A 26,836-nucleotide genomic window follows, 5' to 3' on the forward strand; every position below is an offset into this window, starting at 1 on the left:
ATGGTGTGTTTAGACATGAAGCTATTTAGTTCGAGACATTCTAGGGACTTAAAAAGTGAATGCACTTAACTATTAGATGCTAGTGTTTACTAATTCTTTAAAATCTATCCAATGGGATTCAGGGGCGTAGCGAGGGGGGGCGGGGGGTGCGGACCGCACCGGGTGACACCATTTAGGGGGGTGACACCAAGGCAAAAAATAGCAAAATATATAGAGAAAAACTTGAGGGGGGGGGGGGGGGGGGGTGCAAATCGAAAACTTGATGGGGGGCGCAAATTGAAAATTTGCAAGTTTGTCCCAGGAAGGGTCGCTATGCCTCTGGGGGGGGGGGGGGGGGGGGGGTGGTGACACCATTAAGTGCCGCACCGGGTGACACTCGACCTAGCTACGCCACTGATGGGATTAATGATAAGGTCGTATTACTAAAGTTTATCAGGACTTCCACATCAAATTTATGAATTAAAAATAGCCACCAGACAATCTTGGTTACTATGTGGACGGACTCAATTATTTACAGGGAACGAAGTTTAACACTTATAAATATTAATGAATCACAAAAGAAATTTGTAATTATAATAACTATTCTTGTAAATAGATTTTTATCATTTATTTAAAACTAAAGACACTAAATTTTAAGGACTAATGTAAAAATTCATTTTTACTTTCTGTTGTGCACTCTAATTCTGATTCCCACTCCTAAATAATGTGAAATGGTCTGCGCCAGTCTCCTTAATAAAATGTACCAGATCAATTTTTAGATGGTGGTGCAATTTATTAAGATTGTACATGTTGTGACATAGTTTTAAATGTTAGTTGTAAGTGTAAGTAGTACTGGTAGTGTTTCTTATCATTTATTTATATCCATATAGTAAAAATAGAGGAAAGTTAAGTTGTCCTATAGGATGTTGAGAACCACAGTTGGGCATCTTCATCATTGGATATCTCAACCAGTGTGGCACAAGCAACTAATACTTCATTCAGTAGATCTACTATTAAAAATTTAATATGTGTAAGTATACTATCAAGTATATATTACTTTTAACAAAAAGTTGTTTTCAGGCTTTTTCATGTTTCCAGTTATAGGACGAATAGTAGGCCTACACAATAGGCTAGTAGTTAATTTAATTATATTTTATTAATCACTAAATCAATTGTTTATTCCGCAGCTGGAGACATTTATGATGGCCTATCCGGAACTTTCCTTAAAAGGGAAGGGAAGAAGGCCAAGCCCCTCCACTACAGTTACTCTTAATGCTTAACAAAATCAAGGTTGAAACGACTTACAAAGATGTGGAGTTGTAATTGTAAACCCAAAGCAATTATCAACCCGATAGGTTTGAAAAGAAACCAAAGCATGTGGCATCAGCTGCTGCATCACTTCTAGGCATCAAGTCTTTATTAGACTAGACTACATTACATTACAACTCCGCTAAATTTAGATTCTATTTCTCCTGTACTAGATAAATGTGGCATTTTTAAAAATAATATTTTAACTCATGTGATTTTTTGAAAATAATGAACACATTCTTCCTGTTAATGTTACCAACACAATAGTTTTAGAGTTATTTTATGTCTAAAACAAACAAAAAATTTGAATTATTTATTTTTTTGGTATGAAAATAAAAATGGCCAAAACGCATTCTTGTAATTTTCAATTATTTTTTTTTACCTTAGAAAGACTCATTTTAGATGACTGAAAAAAATAGGGCGTATATATTACAAAATTGCAACTTTACCAATTTCTACACTTCTATGTTATTTAGTTTAGAAAATATGGGTTTTCAAAAATGGCACTTTTTAAAAAGCATTTTTTTAAAACCGATTTTGCTTTTTTAAAAATCGCATTACTTTTTTATTTATTGAGATATTTTTTATAAAATTTGCGTCATAAAGCTTACAATAAAAGTTCTTTCAGGGCATACTCACTACAGAAGTCTGCAATCAATAGTATTTCAGTTTGGACTACCTACTTCAACCACATCGCTGCAAGATTATTATAAGAGTGCAATATTCTACAAGAATTTAACTATGGTGCAAAATGTTTTAAGCTATATTTCTATTACTTAAAATTTACACTTTTTCAAAATTAAACTTTATTTTAAAATGACATATGAACTTCTCAACTGAAATTTAGTTTCATTTTAACACGCGAAAATTTGAATTCACATAACATTGCATCAGTTTGATCACTCATGTGAGGTCTTGCAAGTTGAAGAGGGGTGAGGTTAGATGAATCAGGATAGCTTGTAGGGTTATGAACATGATTTGGGAGAAGAAAGTATTAGTTAGTTTGCTTTTGAGAAGAGAATCCTTTTAATTTAGCATAAATTTGATTATATTGTACAATTTATATAGATTGTTTAATTGTATGTAGTATGAGAAATGTTTAATTTTGATTTATAACACTAAGTAGATCACAAAATCATACCTACCGATGGTTGTTTTGCACATGGACAGTACCAGGGTCTTCTTTTGGCTTGAGAGATTGTTTCGTTCTAGTTCGAGTACTTGGACCTTGTTTATCTAAAGAATTTCTTTCTTTTGAAAGTTGCGTTTTTGTTTTGCAAAATGTTTCAGAAGAAACAGCTAACTCTGCCAGAGATACTGTACTATTTGAAACTTCCTTTAAATCATTAAATGAAATTATTTCCTCTGCATAAACTGTGTCTTGATACTCATTGCTTTTCTTTTTTCCAGTACCTGTATTAACATTTCCATCAATAGAAATACTGCTACTAGCTGAGTATTCATTTTTAGTAACTTGTTGAGTAATATTCTTATTAACCAGTGCAGCAGTGACAGGAGTGGTTTTAACTTTAACTATTTCATACTCCTTCAGCATAGCAGGCTTATGATCACCACAAAGTTCAAAAACTTCATTTACGATTATTTGTGTTTCGTCAAGTATATTAGGCAGTTTGTGGCTACACAAACTTTCATCTTGGAGTTCAGATTTCAATTTCTAAAAAAAAAAAAAAAAATCATTTTGCAGAGATGTAATTAAGAGTTGAAATATAACAAACTAGTTTAACTCATTCAATTTCAAGTACAGTACTAAAAATAGCTGAATTCACAGAAAATTTTTCATAACTGTTGATTTTTCATTATTAATAGAAAATTTTAAACACATGACCCATTTTTGTAACAAAAAAACTATGATGGATAGGGGGGAATTGATTAAAAAATTCAAAGTGAGTGTTATTTAAAGCTTTTAAGTCAACCAAAACATTTTATAGTGTTTGGTACTTTGAATGGCATCATTAAAGGCATCATCATAATTCCTGTGGACCCCTTGTGGAACTTGGGATGCAGCCACACCTCTTCAATGTACTTAGTTCAGGAGGGATGCCTACAAGTTGGGTCCACAACATTCTGACTGCTTCGGCTGACCTTTTTAAGTTCATTTTGGCGTACCTACTTTCTTCTTTCTTTCAAGATTCAAACCTAGTGCCTGTCTGGAGATGTTGCAAGTTGGTTAATGCAAGTTGTGTTCATCCCATCCTCATTTGCGCTTTTGTATTTCTGTGCCAATGGGGTATTGCCCAGTTTTTCTCCACAGATCAACATTGGTAGTTTTATCAAGTCACGTTTCAGAATCATATGAGAACAGATTTCACATTGCAGTTAAACAGTCATATTTTGGTAAGTGTAAACCATTCTCCACAGATCAACATTGGTAGTTTTATCAAGTCACGTTTCAGAATCATATGAGAACAGATTTCACATTGCAGTTAAACAGTCATATTTTGGTAAGTGTAAACCATGCTTTCGACACCCAGGTTGTGAGGGAGGGTGTTGAATACATACCTGGCCTTGCTGATGCAGTTGAGATGTTCTCATCTGTTCCCCCATCCTTGTTAACTACACTTCTAATATATGTGAAACAATCCACCTCAGAAATAGTCATTTCTTGTATTCTAAGCGAGAGCTCCTGTTTATTGTTAATTCTCATCACCTGTTTTTGTTACAATTGATCTTTAGGCTTGTTGAGCGCTTCTTTGCTGAGATTGCTTAGCTTGGACTGTACATACTATTGTCAATGTGAGAGCAGGCTGATGCCATCTGCAAAATGTAGGTCCTCGAACTGTTTACTGAGGCTCCACTGAATGATAGCTGTAGCCAGGTTGTTCTTTTCATGATCCAGTGAGTGAAAATCAACAAGATCATTGGCAAAAGCATGCAGCCTTGATGCACTCAAATTATCACTGGAAAAGGTTAGTCAATTTGTGGATAATCTAGCTGGCCTGCAAGATGCCACCAAAATTTTTAAAAGGCATTCAATTTTAAATCCCCACCTCCCCCCAATACAACTATTATCTTATTATGAAACAACACGCTAAGTAGATTAATAGTTTCAATTTAATTAGAAACAGTTTCCTCTTTTTAAGATAAATGGTTCCCCTTTAGAACCTGTTTCTTGACTTAGGCAGTTGAAGGGATGCCCAGCCACTTTTACTATCCTTGTAGAATTTGCTTGATAAGATTAATTACAATATATATGAATTATGTACATAACTGTGCATTATGAAGGCAATCACAACAATCTGAGCCTTAACGTTCTTACATAACACCATATGTAAGTCAAATAAAAATGCTTTATTAAGCCCAGAAGGTAGATTGGATAGATGAGGCACTTACAAAGGACCATTATGCTAGCTCAAATAACATGCTTAAGTGCAGACATTTAAAAAAGAAAACAGGTCAATAATACCCCGAGTATAGTAAAGAATAAAAAAAAACTTCATGGACTTTGAATGTATGGAACAATGTAAAAATAAGTTAAGTAACAGTATTATTTCCATCTACCATCAGTATTCTTGACTTGCAGGAAACACTAGTACTATACATAGTACAAGTGCATAGGCTGTACCTTCTCTGAAAAATCTCTTGTGCTAAGAATAGGTTTACCCAAGAAAGTTGTACTTACTTCGGTTGTGTCAACTCTTAAATGTTTATCATATATGTCACTTGTTGGATGTGAGGAATCATTATTATTTAAACCACGGGATGATTTTTCTGGAGAAACATTATCTGTCCACTCTTTTAAAGATTTGCAGTCAGTTTCAGATTTCTGTTAAAAAATGTCAGATGTTTAAATAACCTCACACTTTATTAACCACTCCCCCCATTATTTTTTTAATAGCCACTGTTCAATAACTTGAACTCTCATATTGTTTTATTAGACGATGATTTTAATATATTCCATTAATAAGACTAGTATTAAAACTAGAAAATTTTTTAGTGGAGGATCATTTTTTAAATTTTTTTTGACTTACTTGAGGTGATTTCTTGCCCAATACAAATGAGCTGTTAAATGCTTCACCATTGTTGGAAGTTATGTGCATTTCATTCTTTAAACTGGAACATCCAAAAAGATCCACACAAAGATTTTCTTTGTTGTCAAGGTGATTCTTGTTAGGTGCAGTGCACTTCAAAACAGCTGAGTCCAAATGTGAAGTTCTTTGTGGAACACCATCAAAAACATGCTCATGTTTTGCATTAGTTCTACATTTACGAACTGGACGAATGGGCTCTCCGTAATTTTCACATCTAAAGAAAATTTTGTTTTAGTTTATATATTTCAATGTATATGTATTTAGTGTATGTTATTTCAAAAATCTAAGGAGTTCCTGACTATTCTGAGTACCCTCAAATCCCGGTAAAAAATAAACTTTAACTTAATTAAAACAATAGTTTAAAAATATTTGAACTTTGTGCTTGTGAGTTTTCTGTTCATATAGCATTAACTTTATCCTAAGCCTTTTAAAGAAAAGCAATTTATAGATATCTTATTATAATGAGTTATTACACCATTTACAAATAGTAAGTAATTAAACAGTAGTGTTAGTATCCTCACAAACTAAAGACAATTACAGGTACAGTGGTAGGGGGTTGGGGGCGTGGTGCACAGGGAAGTGGTCAGATGAAAATATCTGCTCGTTTAAGCCTTCTGGGGATCTAGTGCCAAAAGTTTCTGTGTTCAGGCAGTTTTTTAAAATTATGGCAAAAACAAACAGCAGTCAAACCTTAGTTTTAATATTACGTTTATTATTAAAATGGTTAGCCACAAGTAAAATAATTTTTTTAAAATGTATGCATACCACAATTTATACATAAAACTTAATGGAAAAAACTGGGTATTAAATTGGAATTTAACCCCTCCAACACACATCCACTTAACATAAGCCATACCCCTCCTTAATGTGAATGTCTGCATAAATGTGGCAACGTGACCCCCCCCCCCCCCCTCAGGTCAATTATTAACTAACCAGTATCTATATTGGGGAAGGAGTGGTCTAGTGGTAAAGAGCTGGACTGCTAACTCGTAAGTCTCCAGTTTGAATCCGGTTTCAAGTCAGTAGACCGTCCCTGAGTCCACCCAACTCTGATGGGTACCTAACTCATGTTAGTGAAAGTAAAGGCGGCTGGGCATAGTGCTGACCACACTATCCTTTCATATGCAGAGGTCACAGAAACAAGTGAACTCTACTTCACTTGACCTATTGACCGTCAGGTTTGAAAAGGGAACTTTACGTGTATCTATATGGATAGTTGAAAGTATGAATGTGTGTCTGTGGGCAGTGATTTTTATGCATAACTACACCTTTCATATGGTTGACATGAGAATACTAGTGAGTTTTAGTGTAGTATCTGTGTTGCTGGAGAAGGTTAGGGCATTGTCTTATCATGCTATAATCGTTCAATAAATCGAATCTAACAGATGCATTCTCAGATGCCTTTTGGCGCCATGCTTATTTACAACTTAAAGTTTTAATTAATGTAAAGTGGAAAGAATAAAATCAACCTAAATTAATTATCCTTCACAAAAATTACAATTTTATCTAAAAAAATAGTATAAATTACTTGTACTTATATTTACGTGGTTTAAAAATTAAAATTTCATTAGAACAAACTTAAATTAGTGTTTGTGTTAATGGTTAGGGTTTTGTTTGTTTATGTGGTTGTTGTTTTAGACACTGAAGTGCGAGAAGTGAAGAGGGTTTATATTTATTTTAGTTTGAGGTAAGGGCTGCTTAATGTGTGTGATTTCGTTTAAGCTGTGTTTGTGTGGCTGTTTTTAATGCGTATAAGTACGAGGAGTGCAGAGGGTTTATATTTATGTTTTACATTATTGTTTGAGAGTGAAGTGAAGGTCGGTTTATGTTTATTTTGTGTTTGTATTTATGTTTGTGGTGAGGGTTAGGGTTTGTTTGCATTTGTGGTTTTTAGGCATATAATTGTGGTAGGGGAGAGGGTTTATGTTAATTAATGTTTGTGGGTATTGGTGACTGTTTTATTATGTATTTTTTTATGTTTGTGGTGGGTTGTGATTAGAGTTATGTTTAAAATTAGGTTTAGCGTTAAATATATCTTCTCAAACATCGATATTTGCATATGGACGTTCAATGGGAAATTTAATTTATTCCAAAGACCCAAGCACAGCAGGTATATGGGGCTAAATAAATACTCAAGTCTCAGTCTTTTACACAAAAGTTTTTTTAAAAAAAGCCAGTGCAGAACCTGGATGACAAGCCAAGTACTATATATTAAGTCTTATTTCGTCTGTCCATCACTCAAAAATATTTCAAATATCAATTGGTTCAGAACTATAAGTTTCCATAACATGTATATGTCTAAAAACTTTATACCACTTTAAATCTGAACTTTGTTTTTACATTTTGAGAAGTAATACATTATTACATATTATTTATTTATGTTTTTAAAATGGCACAATAACAAATTAAATTACATAGATTAAAGGAAAATAACCCCAATGAATTACGAGTTTTAAAAATTTACGTTCATTTTTGATTCTTATATTATTTGGATACTTTAAAAATGATACATCATTAGAAAAAAACCACATATATTTTTATCTATATATATAATTCTCTTCTGGGAGACGTTAGAAAACAAGCTGCAAGCGCCTCCTTACAGTCCCCTCTCTATCTCTCTATCACTACCACACCCACCCCACACCCACATGGTCTGGTGAGTTGTGGTCACGCTAAATTAAATGTTTACAAATCGTAGAGCCGGGTTTAGAGACGGCTATTAGGGGCAGATAATTTAGTTTGAAACGATTTTAAACTTACAGGAGGTAACTAAGAAGAGGCTGCGTTCACGGGGGGGGGGGGGGGGGGGTTAGGGAAAGGGGGGGGGGGGGGTTTAGTGTTTTAAAGCAAAAGGAGTTGGGGAAAGGAGGGGGTATCGTCCTTATTGAGCTACTGATAGTGTTTTAAAGCAAATATATTAAGTGGCAGCATTGGTACTGTCGAATTCACAAATTATGAATTACTGAAAAGTAGAAAATAAAAGAACTAAATAGCGGCGTATGATACGCCGCGGGTCGGCTCGTATTTTATATTTTATGGAAACATGGAATGACAATTTTAAAAAGGTTTTTATGATTATTAGTATTTCATAATGTCCGAGGGGCTTTAGAAAATATTATGCTTGGTTAAAATGGTTGTGTAAGCATAGTATAATAAATGCTTAGGCTTATAAGTTGACCCTGTACTGTAACTCAGAATGTTGCTAAAACGCAACATACTATTTGCAATTGTGAATTAAGTTTGAAATTTAAAGACTATTAGATATACGCCCTATCATGTAACCATATAATCCTATAAAGAACCATGACATTTAAGTTATGTATGTATTGCACAGCCAAGCAGTTGTACATAAATGACATCACGATAAATAGAATTTTATGCACTCCCAAATCGTCATTAATTTCTAGACAGCCACACTATAAATGGCATCAAAAGTTCAGTTTACAGCCCCACCCACCTATCAAATAATTTTTTTTCCAGCACAGCTTGCAATTTCTGACTAGCTTTATGAAATTATGAAAAATAGTGGATGCTCGTGCATGAACACCTTTTCAATAACATATTGTAGTTTATTCATAAAGCCACAGCAAGTTTACAAGCCATTAACTATTAGCCATCCCCAAATGACATAGGCTAGATACTAAGACTCTACTGTAAAGAAGTGAAACAGTGACATTGGAAGTCTGTTATTTTAAAGTTATTCTTGGAATAGTAATTATTCATCAAGATTTAAAGTGATGTATCTCGAGCCAGCAGTCAGAGTGATTTTTTTAATGAATTGGATGTGAGCTGATATTCACTGTGCTGTGTAGACAGATATTAAGAAAGCAAGACAAGCAGAAGCCTTACTAAAAAGTAAATAAATTTTAGATTGAACTAGTGCTAGGCCTATAAAAAAATGCATGTGCACTCCCTTTGAATTTGATCCAAAGTACATTTTTTTTAAATTGCTAGGTTCGGAGAAAAATAAAGTGACATCACAGATTATCTCATATAGAAATGTTTCATGCCATGATGTATGTATGCTGATATGTAAACTAATGCAATATTACAGAAATACTATGGCTATGATCACCTTTTTAATCCATTTTCTTCCTGTAAATCAGATGATGGTTGGAAATTAGCATATTTTTCTTCAACTTTGTTTTTAACCCTTTTCTGTCTGCGTTTTTGACAAGGTGTTTTAGGCATTGGAATTAAAACCATACTGAAACAAAAAAAAAAGTTATTACTTGCCCATGGTACATTGATATCGAATCAAAAGAGTTAATGGATGCTTTCAAGATTGAATAATGCATTTTAAGAAATACTAAAAAGGTTTAAAAGTATGTGTGCTTTTCAGTTTTCAAAATGGTCCCCAAGACCTAAAGGATGCCAATGAGGTAACAATCTAACATAGAAAGGCTGTTCTGAGGCATCTCATTGCTAAGTATTATTAGTAAGGCCTAAGCACAAGTGATCCTAAGAAGGCAATATGCTGGAGAAACAAGTGTATCTTGAGTCACAATGTTGATTTAGTGCAGGAATATCTTATATCTAAAACAAGATGTGTTCTTTGTGAGCTTCTTTTTGCGAATGATGCTGCGCTCACCCCACACAAGCAGGTATAAAGAAGTCGAAAGTTGTAGCTGATAGTTAAGTTTGACAAAAAAATAATCTTGCACAGGATATTTCTCAAACTCCTGAAATCAGCATCACAAATCGCATGCTCAGTTGTGCAGGTATTTAACTACCTGGGCTCTACCATCACCAGTGAATTCACTTAACAAGAGATATCAAAGACAGCAAAGACATACAAAGACAACAAAAAATACAAATGTTTATTAAAATATAGGCCTAATAGCTAATTATTTCAATTTTTAAAGTCATAATTGCTGAAGCCAAAAAAGCATAAAATAAAAGTTTTATTAAAACCTTTATAAATATAATGATAACCTTTGAAATGCTACAAACATTTTTTTTCAAACTTACTTTATAAATAAAAGCCTTGATTGTTCCTAAAATAAAACTTCTAACACATTTTTAGCAAATGATACTGATAGTTACTTCAGAAAACAAGTTTTCACAATTTTCAATGTATTTAAAAAGCTCTGTCAGATGTATTTTTTCTAGGAACTTGTTTGCTCTTCTATAGGTTCAAAACATTTTTAAAAAAAAACTAGCTTACCTTTCCTGCATGTTGCTGCACGCCAACAATATTTTAGGAGGATTTCATCGTGTGTTACCAATTGTGTATTTTTAAACGTTTAGATATAACCTACTCTTTTAAGCTAACATAGGCGTTATAGTGCTCACAGAGCACCACCCTTTCCAAATTAAATTTTTTTTTGACAGAAACCTTCCCACGAGCTACAGTAGAATAGCCCAGCTACAATAGATTGTATGGCAATCTGATGAAAGGTGTAGCAATTCCATAAAGGGACAAAGACACCTTACATACTTTCATTTTAATATATACAGATAACAATGTACACTCTTGACAAAAGACTCTTTACAAATACTATAACCTTTTTTCATTTGGCCAACATACCTTTTAACTGAAAACATATTATGAGCCACTTGAACTATTTCCTCTAGCCATTTAAAATCAGCATTCACCTCCTTCAACATGTTTTCTAACACACTCTGGCAAATCTTGTGTACAGAAAGCAATGACCTGCATGTCTTGGGAAATGAATCTATCCAATCAAGGTTTGACATCTTTTAAAGCTGTAGTGTTTCTCACGATTTTTCTTGATAAACTTTAATTCAGTATCCACTTAAACAAAAGAAATTTTTAAAATTAAGAATATCAGTCAAAATACTCTTTAGATCTATTTATTAAACATATATAGTATATAGGCCTACATGATCAGTTATAAAAACCATAACATTGCTTTCCCAGAACCAGGCTGTTCTATCTGCATTTTCAATCTTTTTCAAGTTACTAGTGCCATTGCCTTGCTTATCCATTAAAGTTAAGTGTAATGGTAAAAAAAATGTAGCAACATTATTAAGTAACAATGTCAAGCCACTTTGTTCTTACTCTAAAAACACAATTCAGTTCAAAAACAGTGTTATTCCAAAATCTTATTAGATCTACAAATTGTTTTAGGTCACGTGCAGTGTACATGTTTACATGTGAACAGTTTATGAAATTTGCCTATGTGTGTTTGTTTTCCAAACTTGTCAATTTTTTTGTCTGTTATGTAGTTGAAAAAAAAATGCCTTGAGAATGGAATTGTTATAGAGAAAAAAGGCTGTATGCATACATATTTTATAGCTTACTGAATATTACATAGAACGGCTATTAGACCCGGCATTAAGTTTGGTCTATAGATACACATTTACATATAGTGTATTAAAATGTATACCGTGTAGGTTTGTAAGTACTTTGTTGTGGTATTTTGTTATATAGTTCTATTGATTTGCTAGTATTAGGACCTGTGATTAATATGCATGCTTTTTTTTAGAATCTATCTTTTCAATATTTAAATGTGTAAATATGCCAATTCTAAATGTTGTCGCTCCTATGATTGCAGCTCACATTTTGGTTTAATTTAGCATCTATAGCCATACCCCCAAAATCACCATTTGGGGCAAATGTAAACGGGCCATGGGGCATTAAGTATTATCTCCTAGTTTAGAATACCTCCACAATAAGAATCATTAATTTCTAACCCCAAAATAGTTAATGCTGTGTACACACATTTTAACTTTAGATGATGCCAGCTATAACTAGGCCCCGTTGGATCTAGTCCACAATTTATACAATTGTAGGTCTGCATAGGGTCTACAGACTAACAGTTTATATTAGGCACATTAGTATACCTAGATTGTAGCTGTTCAGAGTCTTAGATGTAAAAAGGGGTGGTTCTAACTAATCTGCCTTGATGCTTTCTCCTGATAAGCTATGTGTGCTATATAATACATGGAGGTGAGAAATGTTGAGGGGAGAGCAGTGATACTGAATGTTATGATGCATGTCCTCAACATAGGTTAGTGGGCAAGTATGTTGAACAAATGGATGATGTGACTTGTATAGAGTGATAGTGACATTTTTGTGTAGAGACTGGTTGCTGTGTATTGTGTGTGAGTTAGTCTGATTATTTTTTATAATAAGACACTGCGATGCACTGGAAAGCACTGCATGTTGCATTGTTTACTTTTATGGTTCCAAAAGCTATAGCGATGAAGGAAGGAAGGAAGGACTGACACACCACAGCCCACTTATATTATAGATTGAACATTCTCTAGCCAAATTGACAGAAAATCACTTTTCTAAGTTTGCCTACTCCACCCTACCTAAAATTTTAATAATTAAAATAATTGGTTAAAATGATGCAACTGTTTTGTTTCCAACATTAGACTTATGTAATCTGTTCATTATCTAATTGCTTATGTTTTCGATTAAACTATTATTAAACTGGTATTGCAAAATAGTGAGAGTTAATTACTTTAAAGAATAATAATCTAATGGATTAATTTAGGTCTGTTCTTGCTAAGTAGCCTATAGTATAACTTATAGCTGAGAAACAGGTCTGCAATAAAAAAAATTGCAGGTATCCTCCCCCCCCCCCCCCCAATCCCACACACAAGACACAGTGAAGGGCTCACTGTGAGGTCATAGCAGTCTAGGCTTCAGTATACCTGTTTAATACGTCATAACATGAACTGTGATGTGACTTATACCCCCTCCTTACCAAAGAGTACCATCTACGTACTTGGGTTCACTGTGACCGTAGTTACAAGGATGGGCGGGGTAGTCTAGCTTTAATCGTCAGTATTTGCAAAGATTTAATGGAAGGTGGAAAGGTGGATTAAAAATAAATGGATCATCCATTTATGAAGGACACATTGGGGGGGGGGGGGGGGGGGTGTCGGAAGATTTTGTGGATGCTTGTAGAATGGGAAGCTTCTAAATTAGAAGTAGAAGGCTAAGCTCAGGCTGCATATCTAGATAGAGCTAGATTACAGGCTGAGAGGCAAACAAAACTAGATGTAGCAAGGATCATATCATAATGCAGGTTGAAGAATAAGTTAGAGTAGGCCTAGAACAAATAAAGCTAGACTATGAAGCAAAACTGGAATTCGCCCAATTATCAGGCTCACCCTGACAGACCCATATTAGGAGAATGCAGGACCATAATATCTTTAGGGGTCAACCATTTATGATGTCCATGGGGGGGGGGGGGGGGGTTCCCCCGAAAAAAAAATCTGGAATGTGGACGTCCACAAGTGGAATTAAACCAAAATATATTTAAATTTGATAATTTAATAAACCGGGAGTGATCTCCCTAAACTTTCTCGAATATTCTTATATAAAATAACAGGGGATGGGAACTCGGGCTATAGACATGATTTTTAATCCATTTTAAATACTTAAAGTTTTAAAAATAGAATAAAATCTCGTAGACAAATTAATTGCACACCAAGTGAACGCCAAAAAAAAGCGCATAATAGTGCGCAATATTATTGGTACTTTTAAAATTTACATTAGTTTTTTGAGAAATCAGAAGTAGCGTAAAGTACTAATTCCGGTCAACAGAAATTACTCAAAATTTAACAGAAGGTAGAGAATTAGATCTTTTACTTACATGTGAAATTTCATTTATCTATCTGAAATAGTACTCAAGTTATAGACTTTTGAAAATTTCAAAGTAGGAAAAGTACCACTTCCGGTTATCGGAAATCGCTCAAAAGTTGATACGGATCTACGATTTTGATAAAATACTTATATATGAAATTTCATCAACCTAACTGTAACGGTACTCAAGTTATCGTGTTTACACACGGACAGAGAGACAGACAGACAGACATACGGACAAGATTGCAAAATTATGTTTCTCCGTATCAGTGAGGTGTAAAACGTCGAGATTTGTAAAAATCTCGATTTTTTTTTTTGCACGATTACAAGACTTTCTCTATACTTCGTATATACGAGAAAGTAAAAAATGCATAGAAAATTTAGATTATACATTAAATCAGCAGTTATCGTGGTAAACGTATCAGTAATGTATCTCTGTTTACCACCCGCCTGAAGAAAAAAGGGATGTTTTTTTTTTAACAAATGGAGGGGATGGGGCAGTGACCACAGCATTTTTCTAAAACAATTAATGGTATTTCGAGTTCATTTTTAAACATATCAAACAATTGCAACAAAATCATAGCAGGCCTACATCATTATTTTGTGTCAAAGCCTAAGATTATGTAGATCTAGTCTTTTTTTTTTCAAGTAAAAAACTCAAAACAACCACATTACATCAGTTACAATTAGATATTTAAATAACAGCGCATGTATTATGTGCTCGCTTGGTCAGGTGAGTAGGGCTAACGATCAGCGCGACAACAAAAAAGGGGGAGAGACGGTTTGTAATGGAAACACATGCAGCGTAAAGTTGAGTTAAAGGTCATATTGATTAGCCAGATTTACCTGAACCCATATAGTCTTTGATAGCCAGACAGCCACAAATGACAGTAAAAAGTTCAGTCTACAGAATCTTCAATTAAAAATAAAATATGACCGCCTGCAATCTCTGACTCCTTATGACAAATAGTGGGTTAAAAAAGCCTTTGAAAATTGAGAGGCAGAGTACCCAGCGTCCATATTCGATCACTCTTTCAATAAAGAACAATTTTAGAAAATCTTAGCACATTCACATGGTAAGTTAACACGCTGTAGACTTACGAACATCTTGGAAAAGTTTAACTCCAAATTAGGCCTAGTATTAGATGTTACCGAAAATATCAAATCCCTATATTACATTATTAGTTAATGTACACATTGCATGTAAATGAATTAGTAATTTTGCAGCATATATTGAGGTCTACCAAATTTTTGTGGAAGCCCACAATGGGGGGGGGGGGGGGGGGGGGGGGGGGGAGAAATGTCCAAAATCCCAAGTTTTTGTGGACATCATAAATGGATGACCCCTTACTCCACAAGCTCAGGATATAAACAGCTATAGATGGTCTTTTGGAGATGGTAACCGTCAAATGGTGCTTAACATAGATAGAGCGAGTCCCCTATCAGGACAGAGATATTGTTCCAGATGTAGACAGGACACACAACTACAAGCTGCAGATATGGGGAGGCAAACACTGACAGGACCATTCAATGCTTTGTTCTCCCCACTGGACCTTGGGGGCCATAAATTACAAAAGAGATGCCATCTCTGGTTAGCTGTGATCTAAGAGCAGCAATCAATGTTACCTATAAAGGGATTAGAAGTTTCATGGTGGTTACACAATGGTTTTAAGGAGGTGAGGAATGTTGAGGGGAGGGCAGTGGTAGGCATGATCCCTCTTTGATCTCCTCACTGCTGGACCCTGAGGGCTATAAATTACATGAGAGATGCTATCTCTGGTTGGCTCTGTTACCTCCAAAAGGATTACAAGTTTTGTGGTGGGTTAAAAATAAGTGGAGGCAGGGGTGGTTTTAGTGCCCCTCTAAAGAATTAATTAACTTGAACCAAAGGCAACAAGAGCCGCATAGCAATAAATGTTATAATTTTTCTGAAAATGTAAGCTAGAGGACAAAATTAATGTATTCATTTAGATGTAGTTATTATCTAACAAATAAAACCATTATGATATTGGATGAGTTTAGTCTAAGAATGATCAAAACTTTATAGCATGGTAAATCAGACTGTGTCTGCCATTTGGTTTTGGCATCAACAATCACTGAGCGAAAAAAATTCACCTAAATAAAACTATTATAACTCTAGTTATCAAAATGGCGTTAAATGTACAGCAACCAATGCTCTAAGCCTTGAAAAAAGAATGACATTTTAAAAGTCATATGGTTTATTACCAAGTGAAGTTTCCTAAGTTATGTCTATTTGGAAAAAAAGTTCACAAAATGGTTTTATGGAGGTGAGAAATTTTGAAGAATGAGCAGTGGGATTAATTCATGTTTCATTTTCTCCCTACTGGGCCAAATCATAAATGGCATAAGAAGAACCCTCTGCTTCTCTATCATCAAGGAACAGCAGTGGTTGTTACCTAAGAAGTAGATTTTATTGGAGGTTTTGTGGGGGTGGGGTAATTACTGGGTCCTATTACCACTAGGCCCTGCTTTATCCTACTGGCTAGTATAGGGTTTTGTTTAGAGTTTTGTGTTTCAGTACGTAATTTTTTTTTTAAATGACAACAATAATAGAAATTATAGCAATGGAAAAAAAAAGAATAGGGGAGTTAATGCTAGGATAATTAATGTATTATGGTTTAATATAGGTGTTCGTGACTAGGCAAAATACGAAAAATTTTCAGCCTCACCCAAAAAATGTATTTATTTAGTAAAGAAAATAGCATTTTTTAAATAAACATATATTATATGTGCTTTGGAAAATTTTTTTTTTTTTTAAAAAAGACTCCACATCGGGACAAGGCTTTGTGTTATAACTGGGAATAGCACAGGATAGAGGACTGGGATAAAATACTGTTTAATTCATGATTGTAATTATGTCCATACTATTATATTGTTTATCTGTAGGTTAGATGGTGTTTGCAACGAGGCATGTAGTCAGGAAAGGCAGAGTAACTCTAGATTTAGATCTAGTAGCAGATCTAGGACCTAAGCACTAGCTACCTGGCCTATGGATTAGAATAAGATTACTTACTAATACTGTACTACTAGATTTTGAGAAACTATAGAATCTATAGACCCTATAAATAGCCTCGAACAGATTATTGAATATAGATTTAGAAACTAGATAGATCTACTACATCAGGGGTCTCAAAACTTTTCAGCCCGAGGGCAGCATTAACTATCAAATATCAGTTTGAGGGGCTGAGTTTCTTCCACGCATCTCTTTGGGGTGACGGAGGAGCACCTCTCCTCCCCCCCCCCCCCCCAAACAATATATAATTTATATAAAAATATATACAAATATCAAGTGACCCCCTCAGGAGAAAAGTCTGAAATAAATACTGTCGGGGGCCGACAACACACTTGATGTGCAAGTTTGTTCTCAAATTGTTCTTCACATATTTCATTCTTGAAAAGGTTTGTTCACACAGGTGCTTTGTTCCAAAATTTGAAATGTATTTTGATGGAAATGTTTTAATATTTGGAAAGTCTTCTTTGGGCAAAAACTTACAAAAACCCATCAGCCCTTTTTTGAACTTGTCTCTAAGGAGGTCATTTGCTTGCCATTCAATGACCTCCGGCTGCAGTTCATCTGGCTACATTTGCTTCAAATGGGTTTTGAAACAGTCTCACTTCTTCTGCCTTTGAAACCATGTCAAAAAACCACTACTGAAACTGCAGATGTTTGATGATCTCGCATGCAAATGACGTGGGGAACTCAGCTGTTGCTTCAGCTATGAAGACCTTGCACTGCTGAAAGTGTGTCTAGTCACTGAAGGCCTTTAGGTGGGTGTATAGATCAGAAACTAGATACCCCTCTCTTGCAGTTTTAATTTCAAAAAATTTAAATGACTAGCTAGTTATGTCTGCAGCAGAGGCCATTTTCTATACCACTCTTCATCAGACATTAAATGATTAATGGTGCCTTTACTTTCCAGGAAGTAACCTATTTCCTTTCTTAACTTAAATACTCTTTTCAGAACTTTCACACAACTTAGCCATCTTACTGCTGTGTAATAGGGTACATCTTGTGTTTGTATCTTTCAATATGTCTTTGAGTCCATGTGACATTAAATTCACCATCTTCACCACAAGATTCAGTACACTGCAAGTGTCAACATATTAAGCACACAAAGCTTGCTGGTGAGTAATGCAGTGCAGGAACATTGACTGTAGAATGTTTTTCTCATTTGCTTGTCCAACCAAGCCTCTACTTATGCCACTCATGTACTTTCGACCATCGAAAGTCAGGTAACTGAGGTTAGTTCAGTCCAAGTTTTTTGCAAATGTTTTTTTAAGTAATTAAATATATCCTCTCCGGTAACAGTGCCATATATGCTATGTAGGAAAGCCAGCTCTTGTGTTATGTTCATGTCTTCATCCACACCTCTATTGAAGACCAGCAGTTGAGAGATGAAACAGCTGTCCAGCGACTCATCTATTGCTATTGGAAAACGGCAAAACTTGATAGCATTTTTTCGCCAACCGGTAGACTAAACCTCACAAATGAAAAAAAAAATATTTATAAGCATACATGTAATTCGGTTTTACTCACATCACCGGAATGGAATAAAGATGAAACAAAGCGTACTACGCAAACTTGTGCTCAGTCTCGAAATGTATGAAACCTTTATACTAAAACTTTAATTTTAGACGAGTCATTCAAAACTCACCAAAAAAGATATTACTTATTTTGTCTGCATTAAACTAGTTGCAAATGCCAGAGACTTGATCAAATAGGAATTTTTTACAGTACAGCATTAGTGCAAGCTTCATATGAAGTTGCATTAGTAAGAAATTGCAAAGCAAAAAAAAAAAAAAAAAAAAAAAAAAAAAAACCCCTCATAAAATAGGAGAAAATCTCATCAAACCCTGCATGTTGAAGATAACTTAATTGTTGGGGGTTCCAGTGCAGTAAAGATCCAACAAATATCTCTTGTCTAATAATACTATTCATCTGCATATAGCAGATATGCCTGCAAATGTTATAGTACAAATTTTGAATGAAATCAAGTACACCATTGTTTGCTTTTTAAGCTGATGAATCAGCATACATGAGTTTATGTTTGCAGTTGCTTTTCTTTGTGAAATATATTAATTCAGATGAAAAAGTAAGTAAAAAAGCACTCTAAGATAATTTATACAACAATCTCAACTTTTGTTACGTATTTAGTTAAATACGAAGTAGGAAAGTTAATTATAAAAGAAATTTAGGCACATCATTGTGTTTTGCATATATTTTGCCGTAGGCTATTCTCTGGTCGGCCCTATCCTCAGTCGGCCTTGACCAAACATATTGTGTGTTGTGGACGTTTTGTGTCAATGACAGCCTTTGAACCTTGTCTTTCTGTTTTGAACCTATGCTTTGCTATGTAATGAGCGTGATAAATGTGGGCAGTAAAGGTGGTTGAACTAATCATAACTATTGTTGCTTTGAGTTGAGGGCAGCAAGTCAGATGAACTTACCATTTCATGGTAGTTTAATGTTAGTATTTTTAAAAAACACGATGAAAACCGATGACATTGGAACATTCTATTAAATGCTATTAATATTATGTTCATCATAATTACAATCTACATACTTCATACTAAATATTTTTAGATGAATTATAAAAATTACCATGCCTATACACCCTTCACACATTACATTTAATTAATCCTGAATATATAATTCATAAAAGTATTAACACATTCCATGCAAATATATATTTGTGACTATTTTCTACGTGTTTTTTTTTTTACTGTGACTTTTTTCCTACAATCGGCTAGGCCTATACATATTACAATACTATTTTTTAATATTTTTAAAAATTGTTTATTGATAGTGTTAAATTTTAGCTATCTAAATTCATTTATAAGATGTTTTAACATGCTTCTGTGCAGTTTAAATGAAAAATCTTGAAAAAATAATTAAGAAATCCACCTATGAAATCAGGCCACAGTTCTAGTAATTTTTTCTCCATTAGCTCATAATAGGCTGAACCTGACTTTGGAATTTATTTTCAGTAATAATGACTTTGCACAGAAAATTAACTCCTTAAGACCGTAACAGCGCTCCCAGCGGTCGACAGGCCAGCCTGCAATACCCTAACAACGCTACCAGCGTCCGATAAAATTTTCTCTATTTAATTCGTTGTTTTCAGAATCCAAGTTTTTAAATGTAAATGTAGGTCATGATAACGCTAGAGCATCCATTTTTCGTTGTATTTACTTCTTGTAGTTTTCATCATCATCATCATTCCTTTGTGGCCCCTGGGAAGCAAAGGGCTGCAACCACACATCTCCAGCTGACTCGGTTTTGGGCTGCTCCCCTAATCTGTGCCCATGTGAGCCCAGCTGTTTTCGCCTCTTCCTCAACCGTTCTCTTCCATGTTTTACTTCTTGTAATTTTCTCGTTAGGTTAATTTTGTGTTTTATAGATTATTTTTTTTGGTAAAACTAGCAAACTGGCATTTTTTAACACTGCAAAATGCCGCGTCTAAACGTTTACGTCATCGCATTATAAAATTAACCAGTATTTATACTAAGACAAATCCTATCCATGATTTTTGTAGAAAAATGGACATACTTTCGTTTTCTATGAATAAGAACTCATGAAAAGTAATTCTTATCTTTTCTAAAAAGCAAAATTTCAGACATCTGATGTTAGCCAGGTAATTTTTAAAATGGTAAAAGTACACATACTTATCAGAGTTTCTACCTGTTTCTAACCAACCATAAAACTTCTAATCTCTTTGTAAGTAACAGGGATAACTATTCTTAGATTTCAGCCAATCTGGGGGGTATGATATGTAATTTATAACCCCCATGGTCCAGTAGCAGGGTTCGTACTGCTTTTTGAAAATGAAATTCCAGACTTTTTCCAGACTTTTTTGGAAAAACTCCAGACTTTAGACAGATAATGTGTTAGCGAATAATTTTTTAAAATGATGCACTATTTGTAGTCTTTATAATTACTTATACTAATTTGACATTTATTTTAGGCAATTGAGCTATATTCATAGTGAACTTTCTCTAGCCAAATTGACAGAAAATCATTTTTTCTAAGTTTGCCTACTCCACCCTACCTAAAATTTTAACAATTAAAATAATTGATTAAAATGATGCAACTATTTTGTTTCCAACATTAGACTTATGTAATCTGTTCCTGATCTAATTGCTTATGTTTTCAATTAAACTATCATTAAAATGGTATTGCATAATAAGGAGTGTTAATTACTTTAAAGAATAATAATGTAATGTATTAATTTAGGTCTGCTCTTAAGTAGCCTAATATAGGCTACTTGTAAAAAAAATGTGGAAAAAAAAACATAATTCACTGTTTGTGCTTATAGTAATAGCTGCAATAAAAAAAAAAATTGCCGGTATCCTTCTCCCCCCCCCCCCCTCACACACACAAGACACGGTGAAGGGGTCACTGTGAGGTCATAGTAGTCTAGATTACAGTATGCCTGTTATACATCATAACATGAACTGTGCTGTGACTTATACCCCCCCCCCCCTACTTACCAAGCAGTACCAACTACGCACTTGGGGTCACGGTGAGTTCACACAAGTGACCGATGTTACAAGGAGAGGCGGGGTAGTCTAACTTTAATCGTCAGCATTTGCAAAGATTTCAAAAACAGTTTAATGGAAGGTGGATTAAAATTAAAGGGGCCATCCATTTATGACGTACACATGGAGGGGGAAGGGGTCGGAAGATTTTGTGATTACATTCTAAAACAAACATAAAACTTGTATCTTGCGAGTAGAAAGTAAAATTAAGACGACTGTGCTGGTGTTTTAAAAACCATCACAGCGTGTAAATAAAACATGGTATTTATATCTGCCCTAACATTATTGCAAGAGCGTGTCGTCACACTTTATAAAACCCTCCTCCCGACTTTCCGGAGTGTGACGTCATTTATGGACGACTCCTAAATAAAAATAGTACCTCTTTGTTAAGCTGAAGCAAACAGAAATACAGGTATGAACCCCAGGAGGCCTTATAAATGTTAATATTAATCCAAAGTAAGTGAACGCGTGTAGACAGAGGGCGGGGGGGGAGTGGGGAGGGGGTCTAAAATCCGAAAAATTGTTGTAAGTCATAAATGGATGACGCCTTACAGACTGATAAATTATATCTAAACTACCACTCACACATCTCCCCCATAACTTTTGTTACGACTGCCTGCATGCAAACTCAAACCAGGAAAAAATTGCGGGTAAAATCGAGAGCCTAACAATTCTGAGGGCGATCATTCTTTTATTAAATGACAATTGTAAGTACTTGTAACACATTCACACGGTCAGTCGTGCCACAAAATATCTCTTCCCTCCCTTCCCCTCTTCTTCCAATGACGTAGTAACCGAGCATGTTTTCTGCGAACCAGCGAAAAAACGTCACAACATAGTGTAAACCCGCGCTATAGCGCGGGAAAAAAATTGGAGTAAATTCACTTAAAAATAGCAATTTTTTAAGTTGGAAAATATGGACTACGAAGTTTTGTTTCTAAAACTAGATTCCAGACTTTTAAAAAATCCTGCCCAAAAACTAGCGATTTTCCAGACTTTTTTAAGTCTTAAATTCACTTTTCTAAATTCAAGACTTTTTCCAGACTGCGTACGAACCCTGCAGTAGGTAAGTGATCAGACACATTAATACCACTGCTCACCCCCTCACAATTTCTCACCCCCAAGATACCCAGCCCCCTCCTGTATCTAACCCTCCATAAAACTTCATCTCTTTGTAGGTAACGTGGAATTAGTCCTTAGCTCTCAGCCAACCAGAGATAGCATCTCTTATGTAATTTATGGCCCTCAGAGTACTCAGAGTCCAGCAAGGAAAACAAAGGGGAAAGCAGTACCACTGCTCTCCCCTCAACATTTCTCACCTCCATGTCATGTTTTGTTATGGCTTATCAGGGGAAAGCATCAAGGCAGATTAGCTAGTACCTCCTCTTTTTACAACAATCTTAAGTCAAGACAGCTAGATCTACACACTAGTATATCTACACACTTTATTAGACTGTGGGTCCTATGTAGACCTGCAATTTGTGGTAAAATGTGAGACAAAAAAAGTCACGTGACCAACCGTTTTCGCGCCCTTCTCGCATTTTCCCGCCTCGCCATTTCGCGTCTCGCAATTTCCCCACACCCTCTACACAGATGTGTTATTCGCGGTTGAATGAACATTGGTAATATATGGCTCATCGGTTCCTCACGCACTATCCAGCGGTGGGGTGGGATGGAGGGGCGTGTCTAGCCTCAAGTGTTGTACCCAGTGTTGTGTTGTTGGCTATTATCATGAAGCAATAAACTTGTGTAAGCTACAATTTAAGTAGGGAAAGACATTGTATTGAAGTGAGAAGACCGGCTAACAAACAAAACTTGATCTGGTTTGATGATAGCTGTTCTGAGAATACCGCTCGATGGATAGGAAGTGTAATACTTAATAGTCATACATTCATTAACTGTTGTATACATATTTTCTGCTTACATAGAAAAAATCTGTCTAAAACTTACAACATAAATCAAAGCGTATTTTATTAGACAAATGGTTCTTCCACATATAACAAGACGTTTTTTTCTGTTTTCTATAAGAGAAAACGCACCGTGCCTTTTCCCGCTCTTCTTTTCACGTTTTCTCAACTTTGCATTTTTACTCAAAATTCAACATTCAAATCGCTAAGGCTTTGTAACCCTTTGTCATACAAGAATAAAACTTTCCATGTGCATTCAGCATTATACCATCTACAAAACTACGTTTGTACATTAAGTTTACTACAATACTTTAAGAAATATTGATATTTATGTAACACCACCCCCTAATTTTTGCACATAAATTTACGTAAAAATTTGTATTAAAAATTGAGCACAAGCTATCGCAATGAGTAAACGTAGAAATGTATAGTTTGGTTTGAGAAATCTAAATCTTTCATCAGCTTTTTAAAATCTCTTGTGGGAACAAAGCCTTAGCGATTTGAAAAGGTGTTAAGTGTTAGTTTTCACACCTTTTCGCGGTTTCCATGGCAATCAGTACTACTATTGATGGCTATATATTATTTTTGTTTAGCCTATAGTTTAACAACTATAATTAATTATATTAACTTATTAAACAACCAGAAATGTGTTAGATCTAGATAAATCTAGATCTAGACTAGATCTAGATTTAGATAAAAAAAATTTTTGGTAATCTATCGTTTTGGGTACGTAAAATCGCCCGCGATTTGTAATGTGAAAAACAGGTGACTCCTTAAATTTTAATAATTATTTCACATTTTGAGGAGGATTTATGTTTTAAAAAATTCAAAAATGTTTCCTTGATTCATTTCTGTACCTGTTTTTAAACAATTGAATTAAAACTTTTCCGTAATAAATGAAGACTAGCGATGTTTCCAACAGATGCAACCATGCTCATTTACTATAGCAGCCATCTTGTCTAAGTTTTATTTTTATAAGCTTTTAGCGCCAGATTCAGGGGGAAGCCACTCTATTTTACAAATGGCTGCTGTTTATATAGCAAATCTTGCTCTCAGACACTGCTGTTTAAAGTTAATTTCTGGCCTATATCGATATATTTAGCCATTGATTTAGGCTTATTATTCATTTATCTATAATATTTGACACAAAAGTATGACAATATACATCTATTAAAGCCTTGACAATGAGGTAACGTTTTCGTACATAAATAGCCGCGGGCGATTTTACGTACCCAAAACGATAGATTACCAAATTTTTTTATCCGTGGTGCCTATCCTTTAACTTTAACTTCATTAAGCCTTTAATTTAAAAGTAGTTTAAGGAGTCACCTTTTTTTCATATATCTAGTCTCGGCCGATTTACTTACCTAAAACGATAGATTATCACTAGATCTAGTTCTAGATCTAGAAAGTAAAACTAGAATCTTGATCTATAGTCTATATGAATGAATATAGATCTAGATCTAGTAATGTAATAATTAGTAGAAATTCTTATCTGGACTTTTTAAATTTGACTGTCAGTCTAGGCCTATCCAATGAAATCGTTGTTGCCAGATAAGATTGGAGTCCTACGATCAAATTAAAATTATGCTACTTAGGCTTATCAGTGACATTTCGAATTAACTATTTAATTATTTTTTTAATATATCAAAACACCAAAATATAAGGTCGATAACTATATTGATTAATTTAAAAGACACATATTTATAGGCCTATCTATAAATATAAACAAGCCTAAATATATGCAAATCATAAAGAAAAAGCATTTTTATATAAATACTCGACTAACCGTCATCCCTTGGATAACTGTGGGTTTCGGGGGTATCCATAAAAAACATCACGTCTGTCACTTATCGTCACAAAAAACCAGACCCCACATTCAGAAAGACGTCACACCTCAGACGTTTTTGTCTGTTAAAAACACCGATTTCGGCTGAGCATGGGTCTGACTGACCACACTATCTCTTCATATGTTGACGTCACAGGTGAACTATACACCTACCCAACTTTACTTCACCTGCCCAGTGTTCCGCCAAGTCTCAGACAACATGTTTTATTGTTTAAAAAAGAGATTTCGGCCGAGCATGGCTCTGACCACACTATCCACGTTTTATGCTGAGGACAAAGAAACAGGTGAACTCTACTTCACCTGCCATGTATCCCGCCAAGTTCCGATAGGCATCTTTATCATTCATATCTAAAAAAAAAATGAAAAAAAAATTTAACATTGACTTAATGTGTCTAGTACCCGTGCCATCCGCAACAAAGCCTATTACACTAACACCTTAGCTATCTAGGCTCGTCACGATAATGACGACCCCTAAGAAACTTGATTTACGCAATAGGCTCTAAATCTAGTTTCATTTCAAATTAAATTTTATCTTAAATTTGCCAATTCCATAGCTAAACAAACAAAGATTTATATAAAATAACGAAGGTCTGAAATAGTTTAGTATAGAAACTCATTATTATTTAGATCTAGATAGAAAGAGTTATCTAGATCCTACTACTGGTTTGGTTAAGTCGAGTTTTCTCGTAGATTTAGAACCTAGAGATAAATAAATCACTTGTATTCTTGAATAAGATGACCCGTGAAGCTAAAAAGCAAAGATGTATATAAAATATTTAAGGACTTAATTAGTTCAATAAAAAAAATTCAAACATTTATTCTGATTTTAAAATGTTTTTTTTTTTTAATTTTTAACTAATTAAATCTGGTATTACCTAGATTCTAGATCTATAAATAACTCCCTTCGACAGCTGATCTTTAGATTCTAGATCTAGAGAAATTTATTGTATACTTAAATGAAAAGGACTGGTGGAAATTGATATTAGTGTTGGACCGTAATAAAAATAGCAAACTTACGTATTGTTAAAGCTATAGCCGACAGAGAATTAGCTATATAATGCGTTAAACGTTTGAATGGGCAACAAAATCTTGTATAGAAGCCGTCATTTTTGTTATAAAAAGTAAATAAATCATGTGACATCACTATAAGTAAAGTCATTGTTCTGAACTTTTGTAATTAATGTGGTTAATCTACCAATCTATCAATAAATAAATTAACGTCTTTAAATTAATTTGTGATTAACAGTCTGTTTAAAAAAAAAAATGTCTCTACCTAATTTCGTATTGTAAAGCTCTACACATAGTGCAGATTCTCTCCTGTACAAAACGGACAAAAAAAATATATTCAAACATGTAAATAAACTTGAGTTTTAGTAGTATACTAGACTTTGGATAACTGTGGGATAACTGTAACTTAAGAACCAGGTTTGTTTTTGTCAAAACGGCTATCATAAATAGTTAAGGGTCCTGCACTGTATGCAATTTGTTTAAAAAGAACTATTTCGTCTGTAATAGATTGAGATAATTGTGAGGTCAAGGGAACTCACTCTTCTGTATTAGTATTATATTTATATTGTTATCTTGAGTGATGTCCCTTACATGTTATGTATATAAGTCT

General features: G+C 34.4%; 1 protein-coding gene across 1 annotated transcript; it reads right to left on the reverse strand.

Moving 5' to 3' along the window:
• Window positions 1–2,428: 2,428 nt before the first annotated feature.
• Window positions 2,429–26,836, reverse strand: LOC131928113 (uncharacterized). Its single transcript, XM_059284039.1, has 6 exons — window positions 26,818–26,836; window positions 10,867–11,094; window positions 9,412–9,543; window positions 5,277–5,550; window positions 4,928–5,071; window positions 2,429–2,962 (listed from the first exon to the last, which is right to left on the reverse strand). The coding sequence occupies exons 2-6, from the start codon at window positions 11,034–11,036 to the stop codon at window positions 2,429–2,431; spliced, it is 1,254 nt and encodes a 417-aa protein (XP_059140022.1). The 5' UTR covers window positions 11,037–11,094; window positions 26,818–26,836.

This window comes from Physella acuta, unplaced genomic scaffold (assembly GCF_028476545.2).
Source record: "Physella acuta isolate Inbredline_101_S28 unplaced genomic scaffold, ASM2847654v3 ptg001464l, whole genome shotgun sequence".
In the NCBI taxonomy this organism is placed as follows: Eukaryota; Metazoa; Mollusca; class Gastropoda; family Physidae; genus Physella; species Physella acuta.